This window comes from Mya arenaria, chromosome 13, assembly GCF_026914265.1.
Source record: "Mya arenaria isolate MELC-2E11 chromosome 13, ASM2691426v1".
Taxonomy (NCBI): domain Eukaryota; kingdom Metazoa; phylum Mollusca; class Bivalvia; order Myida; family Myidae; genus Mya; species Mya arenaria.
Genome location: NC_069134.1, coordinates 18428205 through 18445050, shown reverse-complemented (window position 1 = coordinate 18445050; position 16846 = coordinate 18428205). Strand labels below are relative to the sequence as shown.

Here is a 16846-nt window from a genome sequence, read left to right as displayed (position 1 = left end):
CTTTGCAGGCATGTCATACCACGATATCAACACATCACTTGGTTGACATCAAATATCCCGATACAAAGCCCAAACACCATTGACAACCATTTCAGGAGAGATCATATTCAATTAAATTCTGTCAATAGAGGAGGGTTAGTATACTTGTCAATATATTGATATAAAGAACTTATTTGGAAGTATTTAAAAGCTTTCTACAGTATTTGAAAGTGTATTCATATGTAAGTTGGAGATTTGTAAGAAGGCATTCAGTAATATTTATTTGATGTTATGATTTCAGAAACCGTATTGAGCAGATTCCAGAGACATGAATTAACATGTTGCTGAAAAATTGGATGATTTTCTGAATTTACGGACATAAGGTGTGAACTTGGATTGATGGTTAACATGTAAGAAATTGTGTTTCAATCAGTTTGAGGTTTAATAGATTTAAAGATCAGAATTAAACAAACAGAAGATTGTCTCTATTACTCTAGGAAAAGATAGTCCTGTCAACATTCACAGAAGATAAGAAACTGTCAGTTAGAGGTAATAAATAGTTGACTACTTCTCCAATCTGCTTTATGTATACGATAGATAAGTGGCAAAAAAAAACATGATGACTTAGTGACCCTTTCAGGAGAGACTGCTAAGAGACTTTCAGGACATTTATCATATGAGTTGTGTACAAAACCCAACATAAAACAGTGCAGTTGGCTTTGAATGTACCAGGCAGACGTTGTTGTGAACTCCAGGATGGCGGGAATGTATCGCTGCCGCGAGTGTCACATGAACTTCCAAGCGCAGCACCTATTGTCAAAACACAAACAAAAGTTCTGTGTGGGCAGCCTCAGTGATCCAGATGACCTCCAGCTACGACGGGGCCTACGATCAACCTCCCCGAGAAGAATTATCTCCCCTGCTGATCGGGTAAGAACAGTAACTTGTGTATTTTTTCATCCCATAGGCAAGTTATTTGCCTTGCTGGAACACAGAAACAATTGTTTCTAGCTATAGTACTTTCTTAAATCGTGTTAATGATTAAGTAATATGCAACAGCTGATGGTAATCTTTAAATATTTTGAAGGTAATGATGACAATAATTACAGGCATCTCAAAAATGAAGGAGGTGGAAGGGATAAACCCTTAATTTATACAAAGAATTAATTGTGTAGTTCCTTAAAAACACTCTATATTATATTTTGAAATGTTTGTTCTGTTGATTGAAGATTATATTTTGAAATGTTTGTTCTGTTGATTGAAGGGTTCTGCTATAGATTATGGTTTGAATAACATGATAAGTGTATGTTGTAATGTACTGATTATCGACCTCTTGGGGATATTTCTATGAAACTAATAGAATGTCTCTCTGCATTGAATAATACTGGAAATGGACCAAATTTTGATGTATTAATTTTCTTTTGTATGCTTTATTTGCTCTGTGATTGAATATGACTCTTAAAAAATATCCTTATTTTGATTTGAACTACTGTTGTGCTATATTTGTTAAATAAATATCAAATGCAGCCATTGCAGGGGATGTTTGGTTTGGCAATATTTTTAAACCTGTGAACATAAACAATGGTCCTTAAATTCTATGTTACTTTAAGTATCAATATTATTGGTTTAAAACATGGGCAGTGTAAGTCTGTTAGACTGTTTTTGCATAGGAGTCTGTGGGACTACCTACTAACAAAAGTTAAGAGTATGAGTAAAAATCAAGGTGTCCAGTGTTTTTTGATAGAATTCAATGTCAAATAGAAAACAGAAATATTGCAAGGTTTTAAGTCTGAATGAAGATTTCAGCAACTGACAAGAATACTTATATATCCAATTTATTGTTACTTTGTTTCTTGGCATATTAAGCTAGGAGTCTCACGAACTGCCATACTAAAGAAAATAGGCAGCCAGGCCTAAATTTAGGAGTCTCGGACTCCCTATATTGTTGAACATGAATGGGTCTGTATTTTTTTAGCTCTATATAGAACATATATACAGCCATTGCAGAACATACATATCATTTAGTTTGTAAATATCAATTCTCAAACATTTTAATTAAAGACATGATTTAGAAATTAAAACATATTTGTATTATGTATATCATACTGAGCCTTATTGAACAGTGTTGTGTAATAATATCACCTGTAAAAGAGCCTAGCAAGAGTCAGAGTTGAGGGGGGTCTTTAAGTTGTATTGATATGTGTGACTTGAAGCCCAATGTTGGTACAACATTGACATATCTACAGGGACAATTCTGTAGGTCAGGGTTACTGCTGCCCAGCTTAGGAATTCACTTTGATTTCTAAGCTATTTGTCAATCAGCTGTTAAACTGTTTGCGACATATTAAGAAAATGTCCCTAAAAAAAAATGTTTTCTAAGCTATTTGTCAATCAGCTGTTAAACTGTTTGCGACATAATTATTAAGAAAATGTCCCTAAAAAAAATGTGGTAATTGATTTTAGTTATGTTCATGGGTATTGTCAAGTTGTTGTAATATTGAGTTGATTTACATGTATTAACTCTATAATATTAAACTTTTTTTTCCTTAATTAATAAATTACGTCATTAAAATGAATATTATAGAAACTGAGACCTAAAGGAAATTCGGTGGTTAAGAGGACTGATTATTCCCCACACCTTATCAAAACCCTGCAAACTCCTGAGGCATCTAATCCACATGCCTTGTCTCGTCTGGAGATGTTTTTTCCGACAAAGCCCATAGAATCTCCAGATGTCCCTATAAATTTCCACCGACCCCTGATGGAGACAGGGGATGGGATGGGGTCTGCCTCTGCCCAGCCCCAGGGTGCTGAGGGGGGACTGGCTGTAGGGCAGGAAAGGTTAATCCTTTCCCCCAAGTCAGTGGAAGAGAAGGTACTCATGTGCACCCACTGTGTGCTTGTGGAGTGGGGGTCTGGGTGGTGTACACGGCATAAAGCACTGCATTTTGTGGGACATCATTCTATGACAATGCACTTGAAATCGTCATTTTACTTTAGTTATGTTTCAAAAGACAGTATTTTTGTGTTTTTATTTTTGTTGTTGTATGATTTCTTTTCTTCTCTCTTTTATAAAAAGACATATTTCAACATTCTCTCTTCCTTTAATAGATGTTTTTATTATTGAATTCTATCTTCATTACAATGATAATGTTCTTTTTATAAGATTTAATTTAAATAAGATTTAAATGCACCTTTCAAATGAATTGTATGGGGGTTTTTTTATTCACAATTGTATTGAATTTTATTTGATATGTTTGGAGGACTTGCAGAATTGTCAATGCACATTTTCACTGTGTTTGATGTCATTTTCAGCCACTCTCTGACTCATTGTTATTGAACAAAAAGGTGAGGGCATTCATTGTTATGTTAAATATTCAGATTTTGTGAAATAAGCCTACCTGTTCATGTATAAAATTTATGTAAAATTTATACCTATTTTTCTAAAAGATTTTGCCTCTTTGTATTATTTCTATTTAAAACGTAATCCAATCCGTTTATTATACAGATCATGTAGTTTTATCTTAATTTTGTATTTTTATTAGATTAATAAAACATTAATTAAAATTTAATTTCAAATTAAGTATGATACAAGTAGGCTCCAAAATAACAAAACCTGAAGGGTATTTTGCAGTGTATATTGAAACCCTCCAGAATATTTGAACAACATCTTATATTTACATGTATTTATAAAACTTGTAACTGCTTAGATAGTATTATATATTAAAATGGCATTGGCAAACAAGATGATAAGGGAGGTAACAACACAAGTATAAGTATTAAGGGGAATTGACACAATATACACTGCATATCCCTGCCAAATAGATCGTAAATGCTAGCACCCATCATTTGTGTATTTGCATGTTTGTGTTTAATGTTGCTTTTTGTTTTGTAAAGTGCCACATCCCATTCTGTTTTGTTTGTTTGGGCCACAAGAAACAAACTTATTGTATGTAAGTATACCCCCAGATTATAAGTATCTTCCATGGCGGAGAGTGTAAGATAGGTTAATCCCAACCAGAGCGTAGGGTGTTTTGCAGAAACGAGGTTTACCGATAATCAGAATCACTGCGGGCATATCCATTACAACCACAAATATCATATTTCTATATGCAAATTAATTTTTCTACACACAAAAGAGTTATAGCGAAAAAATACATTTTAACTTTATTTTGTTTAACTGAGGTGGGAGAAAAAGCATCTACCATAGCTGCTCGTGTAAGATAGGTTTGACCCAACCCCTTGTTTCCGCAAAACACCCTACGCTCAGGTTGGAAGGAATCTATCTTACAATCTCGACCATGGAAGATACTTATAATCAGGGAGCTATATTGGAGTTGCGTATGTTCTGTTCTGCCCTGACACAAAGTGTGAGTGTTTAGCTCAAAAAGAATTGCACCTACATACATGGAACTTCATAGGATTCTTTGTTAGCTTTTGGAAATGATACAAAATATTTTGTCCAACAAAGGTTATAATGTAGGGCCATAAATATTTAAAGACAAAATAGTCTGAAGGATCTTGTGTTGCATGTACCTGCTAAAGTATTGCATCTACACACATAAATCTTGGTAGGAATGATGGTCAGTATTTGAAAGTAGGCTCTTTCAATTTGGATGACATTTCACTTTGTCTAGGAAAAGTTATAGCGCTTGACTAAGTTAAAACTGGTCTGAAAGAAATTGTGTTGCATTTAGCTCCTAAAGTATTGCACTTACACAGATGAAACATTGGTCAGTACGAGAACTTGTGCACCTGCAATTTGTGTGACATTTGTCTTCCCTTTACAAGAGTTATGGCCCTTGAATAAGTAAAAGGTGATCTAAAAATATATGTTATTCTGAAAGATCAAAAGCAGAACGTTGGTCAGTTTTATAATGCACATGCTGATGTTGTTAATTCCAAAATACAAGATTTAACCATTCCTGTGTCGAGGCAGGCATATCGGGGAATTCATCACCACTGTGATACCTGTATAGAAGTTAATTTTGAAAATAATTTTTCTTCTAATTGTTGCATTTTATTAAAAAAATAAATATTCATCTTAAATGTTGATTGAAAATGATTGTATCAACAAATATTTTATGAATCGAGACCGTAATTTAATATTCTTATTTTTTTTTTTTTTAAGTGGCCTTCACAATGATCGACTATATTGTTACATGTATATTCATAGAATTGCTAGAATCCTATTGAACACCCTTACAACATGTTACAATTTTATTATGTAAGATGCATGAACTTTTATTGTAATGCTTTTATATACATCTAAAGTATTTCTTTGTTAGTTTGTGTAAGGAATAATCTGTGTTTATTGCATTGAAATTCACATCTTTGAAATCAGTCTTTTATTGAACATGTCTGCCCTATAATGTGGTTTGCTTGAAATTCATTTTAATATGAAAAAGAAAATGATTACTAAAAACATACATAATAATAATGGCTAACTGATAAATTTATATTTTGATTAGTGTCGTAATGGTTTTGGTGGGGGGGGAGGACTAGTGCTGATTTCAAAGACAGATTTGAAATAAAATTGCCATTGAAAAAAAAACTGCTCTGTAAATCTTTATTGATTATCTCACCAATCAAGTATTGTATGGGTGTATGTTTGGGTGTTTGCAAGCTTCACCAGCTACGTCAGTTGAAGGAGAAACGGTCACGGAACCGTGACCTTCGCGACCTTGAGGAGCGCATGCTTTTAGATGAGCTAGGTGACACGGAAAACCGTGGCTCCCCTCGGCGTACACGCAGCAGAATCCCGCTGTCCACACACAAGGAGATACGAGACTTGCAGCTAGAGGTTTGTACCTTTGAATCCATACTCAAAACAACACATTTGAAAGTTCACATAGGACTCAGGTTGCCTTGGTGAGAAGCGAATGTGCTTACCACTGAACTTACTGGACACCAATGCATGTATATCGTATACGATGACAGAACACTTAAAAGTTATGTGCAGCTCATCTAAAGTAGTGTTCCCACTATTGTCTAATCATAGACCCTAAGATAGAATTCTGTCTGATCCAGGAATCATCCAAGATGGAATTCTGTCTGATCCTGGACCCATCCTAAGATAGTTTTCTGTCTGATCCCAGACCTGTCCTAAGATAGTATTCTGTCTGATCCCAGATCCGTCCCAAGATAGTATTCTCTCTGATGCCAGTCCTGCCCTAAGATAGTATTCTGTTTGATTCTGGACCTGGCCCGTTTTAGATAGTAATCTGTCTGATCTGGGACCATCCCAAGATAGGATTCTGTCTGATCCAGGACCATCCAAAGATGGTATTCTGTCTGATCCAGGACCATCCCAAGATAGTATTCTGTCTGATCCAGGATCACCCTAAGATAGTATTCTGTCTGATCCAGGATCATCCCAAGATAGTATTCTGTCTGATCCAGTACCATCCAAAGATAGTATTCTGTCTGATCCCAGACCTGCCTCAAGATAGTATTCTGTCTGATCCCAGAACTGCCCCAAGATAGTATTCTGTCTGATCCCAGACCTGCCCAAAGATAGTATTCTGTCTGATCCAGGAACCTTCCCAAGATAGTATTCTGTCTGATCCAGGACCATACCAAGATAGTTATTATTCTGTCTGACCCAGGAACCGTCCCAAGATAGTATTCTGTCTGATCCAGGATCATTCCAAGATAGTATTCTGTCTGATCCAGGACCATCCAAAGATAGTATTCTGTCTGATCCAGGAACATCCCAAGATAGTATTCTGTCTGATCAAGGACCATCCCAAAAAAGTATTCCGTCTGATCTGGGACCATCCCAAGAAAGTATTCCGTCTGATCCAGGACCATCCCAAGATAGTATTCCGTCTGATCCAGGACCATCCCAAGATAGTATTCTGTCTGATCCAGGACCACCCTAAGATAGTATTCTGTCTGATTCAGGACCATCCCTAGAAAGTATTCTGTCTGATCCAGGACCATCCCAAGATAGTATTCCGTCTGATTCAGGACCATCCCAAGATAGTATTCCGTCTGATCCAGGACCATCCCAAGATAGTATTCTGTCTGATCCAGGACCACCCTAAGATAGTATTCTGTCTGATTCAGGACCATCCCAAGAAAGTGTTCTGTCTGATCCAGGACCATCCCAAGATAGTATTCTGTCTGATCCAGGACCACCCTAAGATAGTATTCTGTCTGATCCAGGACCATCCCAAGAAAGTATTCTGTCTGATCCCAGATCCGTCCCAAGATAGTATTCTCTCTGATGCCAGTCCTGCCCCAAGATAGTATTCTGTTTGATTCTGGACCTGGCCCATTTTAGATAGTAATCTGTCTGATCCAGGACCATCCCAAGATAGGATTCTGTCTGATCCAGGACCATCCCAAGATAGTATTCTGTCTGATACAGGACCATCCCAAGAAAGTATTCTGTCTGATATCCAGGACCACCCTAAGATAGTATTCTGTCTGATCCAGGACCATCCCAAGAAAGTATTCTGTCTGATACAGGACCATCCCAAGAAAGTATTCTGTCTGATACAGGACCATCCTAAGAAAGTATTCTGTCTGATCCAGGACCATCCCAAGAAAGTATTCTGTCTGATACAGGACCATCCCAAGAAAGTATTCTGTCTGATCAAGGACCATCCCAAAAATGTATTCCGTCTGATCTGGGACCATCCCAAGAAAGTATTCCGTCTGATCCAGGACCATCCCAAGAAAGTATTCTGTCTGATCCAGGACCATCCCAAGAAAGTATTCTGTCTGATACAGGACCATCCCAAGAAAGTATTCCGTCTGATTATGGTCCCGTCCTAAGATAGTACCAGTACTCTTCAGCAAAGCTGGCTTCCCTGTTTAAGATTCTGCTTTATAAGTATAATTGCAATACATCTATTTGCAAATAAACTTAGCACTTCAAGGTTTTGATGCATTGAATGGTCTTGGCTTGTAATCTCCCTTTATCCATCAATCAAATTTCAAATAGTCAAAATCAAATTTCAAATAGTCAAGTGCAACATCTATAGCCTGTCGATCAACTTCATATGTCAAAGACATCGACTGCTGACATAAAGTGGCTGCTGTGGTGGTACAAATTGACGGTCTCTTAGGCGCAAATTGGCTTTGCAATCATGCTTTGATTAACTGATTTATTTGCAAACAGTAGTATTTATATGCCAAGAGCTGTCACAGAGACAGCCCACTCGAATATTTCTCTGCTTCTAAGTTTAAGGAGTGCAAAGTTTTAGTAAAACATGCATGGATTACGTAATTTAAAAATAAGATAGCATGCTAATCCTAGAATTTCTAAGTCCAATAATTAAACAGCCATAATTGGAATTATATGCAAAATAATGATATCTTAGTTGATTAATTTAGTATGATGGATGATGGAGAACACCTGTATTAAGTTTCAATGCAATATATGATGTAGTTGCTGAGATATTGAGCTATTTGTGCTTAACCTTAAATAGAAGTCAAATAATAAAGGGCAATTATGACTTAGGGCAGAAAGAGTGAACATACATGCAATTGATTGTATACAGTTGCAATGCAATATATCAGTAGATGCTGAGATATTGACTTTAATGTGTTTAGGTATTATATGCAAAACCTTAACCGGAATTTCTAAATCAAGTAATAATGGGGCAAAGTTTGCATTATATGCAACATGCATTTCCAACAGATGGTGGTTTTTTTTAGATAATGACTTAAAGGTGCTTACATGCAAAACCTTAACCATGGTATGACGCTTTCAGGGTGTGAGTAGAATAGCTCTCCTTATTTTTTGAATAGTCGAGCAAAAAAATGTTGGATCTTGTAGGATATGAAACCATTTCTATATTGCAGTGGCCAATTTCTCTGGTTTTGGCACATAAGAAAGACTGTTTAATAAAACTGAAAGTCAAAATGTTGTGGCATAAGGAGAATTTTGTCCAAATAAAACTCATAAAAGTTTTCATGTAAGGCATTTATTTTTATTGAAATCAATTTAATCAGTGAGCAATCTTTGTCATAAACAGATCCAGAAGTCTGTGCACAATTGCCTAAAATGTAAATCCCGATACTCTCTTTGTCTTATTGCCAAAGCCCAGAATTGACTTGAGAGATAGAACAGCTTATTGGTAGGAGTCCTTTTGGAGAAAATCACACAAATTTTATTTTTAATTAAAGACAATCATGTCTACTTTAAATTATTTTTTCATATTCTGAAAATTTGATGCAGTATGTCCAATGAACTAAATATAAAGTGATGAAAATCATTGTTTGTGGTGTAGCCTGACAAAGAATTTGATGTTAAGTTCATGACTTGTTGTAATTAGTTTCTAGAAATTGATTTTTCAACCAATTTTCAAGTTTTTATTGATTTGGGGTTACTTAGTGCGGTGCTTTACCATTGTTTTTAATCTAATAGTCAATACTTGAAATGTCTAAAATGTTCTATTACCTCTTAATTGGCGTGTTTGCACGGGTTGTAGAGTTTACACCTGGGGTGAATAGCATAGGCAGATAGTCCCAAATAATACCTGACATAGCGCTATGATAGCGCTCCTTACTCAAGCAACAAACAGTGAATCAAATTACAAGTAGACTAAGGTGGTGCACTCTGCTTATATGTCGTTGCACAAGAGTTGGTTGATAGTACTTGATAGAAAATTGCTTATGCAACTCGACCCTGTTTTTTTCAGGTTATAAATAGAAATGCTGTGAGTGTTTTATTTTTTTCGCCAAGAGTGGTGTCAATGGGTGTATTATTTTCTGAAAGAAAATCTTTATCTTTACTTGTACTGAAGAATGAAAATAACTTACATAAGTAACTTGAATTTTGCTATTTTTTACACTGTCTTGATTTCTTACTTGTACAAATTGTTCCCATTTTCCAGTATGAAAAATTACGAGAGAAAGAGAACCAGACAGGTGTACGCAAGTCCATCCCTGCACGGTTTGTGCCCAGCCGTGAAGAGCGGACAACTCCGTACACCCGAAACTCCAACTCCAGCATGAGCATTTACCTGGATGTAAGTGACCTGACTGGCTCCATCTGTGTGGTACAGGCTACTGCTCGAGTGGGATTTATTTGATAATTTTTTATATATAAGAATGTTTATGATTATCAATTGAAAAGAATTAGAGAGGTCTTGAACAAATGAAAAGTTTTGATATTGAAATTTCAAATTTGTTGAGATTATTAGGTATGGATGTTGTATGCATGTATTTTGTTAAAATATTGTTATTATTAATCATTTGTTCATAGTTTGTAATATCATCTTTTGTTTTCATAGTAATTTAGATTTCATGTACATTTCATTATTGTTTCTTTTGCTAAGTCTTTTTGTTTATACCTATTAAATTTAATATTATTTTGCTGTTTTATGACTCACTTAGTTTTTATAATGTCATATTTCTGATTGTTTCATCATGTTTGATCTACCCCACCTGTTCAAAAAAGATTTATTTGTTCCAATTTTTCATTTAAAAGGAAAGATATTAAAATGTGCATTGACATCCCTTCAAACATGCTGCTTAACATGCATTTATTATAATCCATCATAATACTAGTAAAAGTCTGCTGTTTATTAAAAAATCTCTAAAGTCCTTTTGTAGCTGATAAAACCAGACTTAAAATGACATTAATCTTGTAAAATGGCGTGTTCAATGGCGGCAGATAAGCTCCATGCAGGGGTTGTTGCTGTCGAAGCCAAGGGCCCTTAAACAATTGGCTCGGCCGAACACTTGCAAATGTACAAACACAACCATGTAATAGTGATATATGCATATTTGATATCCATGTTTAAGAATATGGAAGGTGAAAACAAACAACACTTTCTTAATGCTAAACAAAGTAGTCACAAGTTGCCTAATTTGTATATCCAAATACTCTTCTTGTCCAATTGCCAAAGCCTAATGGCCCATAATGGATAAACTGTTAAAACCAAGGCTGCAAGGTTGCCAAGAATTGGGAATTCATATAAAAAGCCATCTTGAAACTAAACACTGACATTTTTTACCATTCTGATGCATTCTGAGGACACATAAAGTTCGTTTTGACAAAATGTTTTCCTCCGACACCATTGAAAGGCGTTATTGTAAAATTGATAAAAAGCAGTTCTTGGTGTACACATTTCCTCTGAAGGTAAACTATTTATTTATTCAGTTATAACATTAACAGACCACATGTACAGTATTTTGTGGCTGTAATTTAATTACTGAGACAAGAAAAAGGATGCAGAAAAATTAAAGATTCTTTCTCTGGACCTTTGATAAGGTGTGTTGTGTAAAGGTAAGACTGTAGCTGACATATCTATGAAAAATGATGCCATATGTTTTGCGAAACAATTACGATGATGTGATGTGCTAATTTATGACTTAAGAAGAAATAGGTTTGTTAGTTAGTAAGAGATGCTTTGATTCTACTTGATAAGCAGGTAGGTATCATAGTTACTGTTAATAGTATAGTAATTATGTGTTTAAATGTACTAATTCAGTTTCACCTGTTTCTAGACAATCACAGAGGTCATAAAGAAACAGGGCGAATGAAAATGTCTGTTTTTTTTCCTTTTTTCATCATATGAGTTTTGCAGTGTTATCAAAAGAAAAACATTAGATGAACTCTGATGTTCTTTTACTAAATAAGTGCCCTGAAAATGTTTGAAATATATCAAAATCTTCAATCAAAGTTTACAAGCATACAGCAATATGTTTGCAGGATGAGTACCGGAAGAACGGGAACCAGGACCAGCAGCTGCGCTCGCTGGCGGAGAACCATGGAAGACAGATGGAATATCTCCAGCTTCAGAACAGGGACCTCGAAAAACAGAGGGAAGGTATGGGTTGTGACTAATTATGGTGTGAATATGATTTTTGTGGCAGGTTTTATTGTACCTGCATAATAACATGTTAGTGTTACCAATCATGATTATAGATGTCCAAAAGAAATGATAATTACTTTGAATATGCCTTATTTCTGTAGAATTTATAGTAAAATCGCTAGGGCAATATTTTTTACTATTACCCTGCACTACCAACCTCTGCCACTCTGTTACCCTCTGACATCATGTGAGTGTTTGTTTGGTATAATAAAATAGATATTGACTGCCTTGAGGGTGACATTGCATATTGTCAACTTTCGGAAAATAGTTTCAACCTTGGCTTTGCCGACAGTATTTACCTCAGATTGACAATACGCACTGTCACCCTCAAGGCAGTCAATATTTATATTGTATCTTATTTCCTAATGTTCACAATCATTTATGAGATTTTCACCAATTTTGCAGATATTCGCAAGCGTTTGGAGGGTCTTGGACGTCGTACGGTGGCGCCACCTCCACAGGACAACACAGCCGACCTACTCCGGGAACTAAGGGAACAAGAGATACGTAACCAGCGCGCACTCGACGACCTCAAACGTCAGCTCCATGACCTTCATGGAAACCAGAAAGTCAATGTCATGTGAGTTCTGCTTTGGTTTGGTCATGTGTTTTGTGTAGTGATAGTGATAAGTTCAACTGTTGCCATTTCACTAAGTTGTCTTTATCCTTTGTGAAGGATCTTCATTCTGTACATGTTACTTGTCTGAGGCCCTTCATTCTGTACATGTATTTTGTTTAAGGTCCTTCATTCTGTACATGTTACTTGTTTGAGGTACTTTGTTCTGAACATGTTATTTGTTTGAGGTCCTTCATTCTGTACATGTTTCTTGTTTGAGGCACTTTGTTCTGTACATGTTACTTGTTTGAGGTACTTTGTTCTGTACATGTTACTTGTTTGAGGTCATTCATTCTGTACATGTTTCTTGTTTGAGGTACTTTGTTCTGTACATGTTACTTGTTTGAGGTCCTTCATTCTGTACATGTTTCTTGTTTGAGGTACTTTGTTCTGTACATGTTACTTGTTTGAGGTCCTTCATTCTGTACATGTTTCTTGTTTGAGGTCATTCATTCTGTACATGTTTCTTGTTTGAGGTCATTCATTCTGTACATGTTTCTTGTTTGAGGTCATTCATTCTGTACATGTTTCTTGTTTGAGGTACTTTGTTCTGAACATGTTACTTGTTTGAGGTCCTTCATTCTGTACATGTTTCTTGTTTGAGGTACTTTGTTCTGTACATGTTACTTGTTTGAGGTCCTTCATTCTGTACATGTTTCTTGTTTGAGGTACTTTGTTCTGTACATGTTACTTGATTGAGGTCATTCATTCTGTACATGTTTCTTCTTTGAGGTCATTCATTATGTACATGTTTCTTCTTTGAGGTCATTTATTCTGTACATGTTTCTTCTTTGAGGTCATTCATTATGTACATGTTTCTTCTTTGAGGTCATTCATTATGTACATGTTTCTTCTTTGAGGTCATTTATTCTGTACATGTTTCTTCTTTGAGGTCATTCATTATGTACATGTTTCTTCTTTGAGGTCATTCATTCTGTACATGTTTCTTCTTTGAGGTCATTCATTCTGTACATGTTTCTTCTTTGAGGTCATTCATTATGTACATGTTTCTTCTTTGAGGTCATTCGTTCTGTCCATGTTACTTGTTTTAGGTCCTTCATACTGAATGATCAGGCTTTACCAAAATGCTGTTTTGGGTTCGCTTTACTTTTTGAGTCCAATTCATTTATCATGTAGTATTATGTACACTTGTCATTTTCTCCAGAAGTTGCTGTGTACTTGTAACATTAGTAGTAGTCTTTTGGTCATTCTTTCTTCTATTTCTGGGTATAATTTTTGTCTGGCATTTCATGTGCTAGCTATTTATTTTTTTTTGTAAACCTTGACTAGTCATACATTGTCAGGGATGTGGATATAGCCTCTAGGAACATTCGGCGGGCTATAAACATGATACAGAACATAGAAGACATTCTCTATGACAAGTGGAAGAAACAATGTGAAGCAAAGGAAAAACATATTGTTGCTCAAGCTGAGAAGATTCTCAAAAGCTCAGACTGCTCTGTTTGGAAGGATGTTAAAATGAAAGATGTTGTCATGGAAACATCCAAGCCTGGTCGACATGGCAACCTTTTGTCAAGGTCAGATTCAGAAGTGTTGCTAGGGAAAACTGCATCTAAACCGAATAGGGTACTAGTCTTTCAGTTTTTAATTGTTGTAATTTTCACCACTCAACTATATATAAAAACAAACTTTCTTTCTTGACCATTGTTATTTATGAACAAAATTGTTACTAACAAAAATCAAAATTGTTCAATCAATTGTACACTTGTTTTGTTCTAGAAATTGTTGCCCCTAAGCTTATCTGTATTTATAGTATTCAACTTCAAAAATGGACACGAACTCATTGGATAATTCATCCAGTAATTCTGCAGTTGAGACCATCTTTAAACCTGGGCAAACTAATTCAAAATGGAAAAGTCTCTTACAAAACAGAGACAACCCTAAATTTAGTGATTCACGAAAAAAAGATGTAAATGAGAGATGGCAAGACATTTTGAGGGATGATTTTGCCAAAATTAAAGACAATCTGAAATCAGTGAATGGACAGGAGCCTACTGCATGGCAGGCACTGCTCTCTAAAGATCTGACCACTCTTAAGAAAGAAATGGACAGTTTAAAAAACATCAGAAAAGACAATCAACCATATAGGAACACTGGTGAAAAGTTTGTAGATAAATCATGGAAAGGAAGAAGGGCTAAACAAATGTTAAATCCTGGTAGTTTAAGGTCAGTTGTTACAGAATTGTTCAGAGTTTTGATTTTGTTGTTACAGTTATTTCTTGCTGCATTATTCCAGTTGCCAGTCCTTATTCTGTTGTTGTTTTTGTTGTTGTTGCTGCTGCTGCTGCTGCTGCTGGTGCCCTTGTTGATGTTGTTTTTTTTTTGTTTTTTTTATATTCATCTTTAAGATATCATGTTACAATGATAAAGTAGTTAAGAATGAAGAGCATGAATTTCATAGATAATTTAGTGATATTGTAAACATTCTTACATACCATGAAGAAATATTCTGGTGATATTTAGACTTTAAGTTTCAGATACTTCAGATTCTTGTGATGACTGATTGTCTCATTTTAATATATTTTTACAGAGAGATAGAGAAGCCAGTCTATCACCAGCCACCACCCCCACCTCAGCCAGAACCCCCCAAGAAGTCATTTGTGATGCCAGTCTACTACGGCAAGTCTCTCGTAGCGGAAATTACGTAAGTGAAAAGAGCAGCTACTGTTTCAATAACACTGATTAAACATTTTACTGATTAAATGTTTGCATTTTCTTTTTCAACAATAATAGTTAAATGTAAACCTTTCAAATGAACCTGAAATGTGCTGCAAATTGAAATGCTCCAAAAATATGGATTTTGCATCAGTGACAGAAATTACCGACCACAAATTTCAGTTGTATACAAAACATCCTATGTTGTTAACCTACAAAACCAAGATGTTAAATAGACCTCTGTCCCCTTAAAGGGCCTTGTGTTTACTAATTTTATCAATTTTATTCGAGGTCTATATGGCAGGCAAACTTGTAGAACAGGGTCAATGACCTGGATTTTCAAGCTCAGATGTCCCAGATCAATTAGACTCTCTTGATAACTAATTCTATAAATTTAATTCCAGGGCCATCCGGCAGGCATACCTGCAGAACGGAGGCAATGACCCGGATGTGCTGGCTCAGATGTCCCAGATGCAGGCCGAGGCCCAGGCAATTGAAGACCAGATGAATCAGAAACCCCCGGAACGGCCTCATAAAGGTAAACAGCCGAAGATATTATGGTATAACCAGTTCCATCAAAAAAAATATATATACCCCGGTACTCTCGTTCTTTAAATTTTAGAAAATCATAATGTGAGTGTGACATTCATTTTGAGTAGGAGTTTAGAATTTGTGAATTATGTTCAGTTTTTATAAGCAAAGTAAGAAAGTGGGACTGAATGAAGATAGATGAATCAGGGCTATTCAACATTTAACTGACCTTTAATATTGTTACAGATAAGCCGCGTGACAATGAGTCCACATTTAAGCTTCTGGAGAGTGAAAATGATCGGTTAATCCAGGAGCTCCGACTGCTTCAGGAGCAGAACATCCTCGCCAAAAACCGCAGAAATAACGACAAGGAAGGTAAAAAACCACCCCATGTTAAATCCTCTTTTGACCCTAGACGGCAAGAAATGCACTTGCACCTTTCCCTCCCTAAAGATGTGTTCAGTGACAAATCACACAAGCGTAAAGCACACTATGTGGTTAGAAACATAGTGCCCAAGCCATCCCATGAGTCCATGCCAAAGCAGCGTGTGATTGGAGTGTTCAGGCCTGCTGATTACAGGAGTAATCATGATCGTCCTCTTGATTCTTTGAGCAACCCAGAACAGCTCCAGCCAATGTATCCACAACAGAAACCTCTGATTCCTGACTTTGACACAAGAAGTGAGCCAATGAGAAAAAACAGGGAAAGAGTGGTTAAGTACATAGCTCTTCATAACCCAGATGGAACTGTTCAGCTGTCCAGGTCCGAAAGTGTTGATGATTTTAAGCAGCAGCGGAGACCACCATATATTCCACCACTGGATTTACGAGATGTGTCTTCCCCCAAGCGACGGTACTATGATACTGAAAGAAGATCGTACAAGCCAAATGTGGCAGGTGCAATCATGCCAGAGGAGAGTAAGACAGCACCACCCAAGGGCTCGATGAGCAGGATCACCGAGGAGCTTGAAGCCCAGTCTCATCCTAACACGGTTGCCTCCAAGACCCATACACAGGGGGCAATGGACCAGCAAGCAGGGGGTGTGACACGGTTACCCATAATTCAGGCATCTGACTCAAGATCGGGATCGCCCACAAAGCAGATGTCTCGATCATCTCAGCGTCCGATGTACAATTATTCCAGCCAACCTGAACCTCACACAGTGGAGGATTACCAAAACATGGTGTTGTCAGATGATGAGGCACG

The 16846-nt window shown here is 36.4% G+C and overlaps 1 protein-coding gene across 8 annotated transcripts in view; it reads left to right on the top strand.

Annotated features, from left to right (window-relative positions):
• The window catches only part of LOC128212988 (uncharacterized), a 47694-nt gene that overhangs the window by 4065 nt on the left and 26783 nt on the right, over positions 1-16846 (top strand). For 5 of the 8 annotated variants that reach the window (XM_052918437.1, XM_052918438.1, XM_052918435.1 and 2 more), the window contains exons 2-10: positions 281-909; positions 2564-2854; positions 5606-5782; positions 9831-9965; positions 11654-11771; positions 12222-12396; positions 14984-15097; positions 15513-15646; positions 15886-16014. In XM_052918437.1, coding sequence (XP_052774397.1) covers positions 703-909; positions 2564-2854; positions 5606-5782; positions 9831-9965; positions 11654-11771; positions 12222-12396; positions 14984-15097; positions 15513-15646; positions 15886-16014 — 1480 coding nt within the window. In that variant the 5' untranslated portion in view covers positions 281-702. Of the gene's footprint in view, positions 1-8; positions 135-280; positions 910-2563; positions 2855-3294; positions 3328-5605; positions 5783-9830; positions 9966-11653; positions 11772-12221; positions 12397-14983; positions 15098-15512; positions 15647-15885; positions 16015-16846 lie in introns of all 8 variants that reach the window. The other 3 variants (XM_052918436.1, XM_052918441.1, XM_052918443.1) reach the window with 3 other exon arrangements.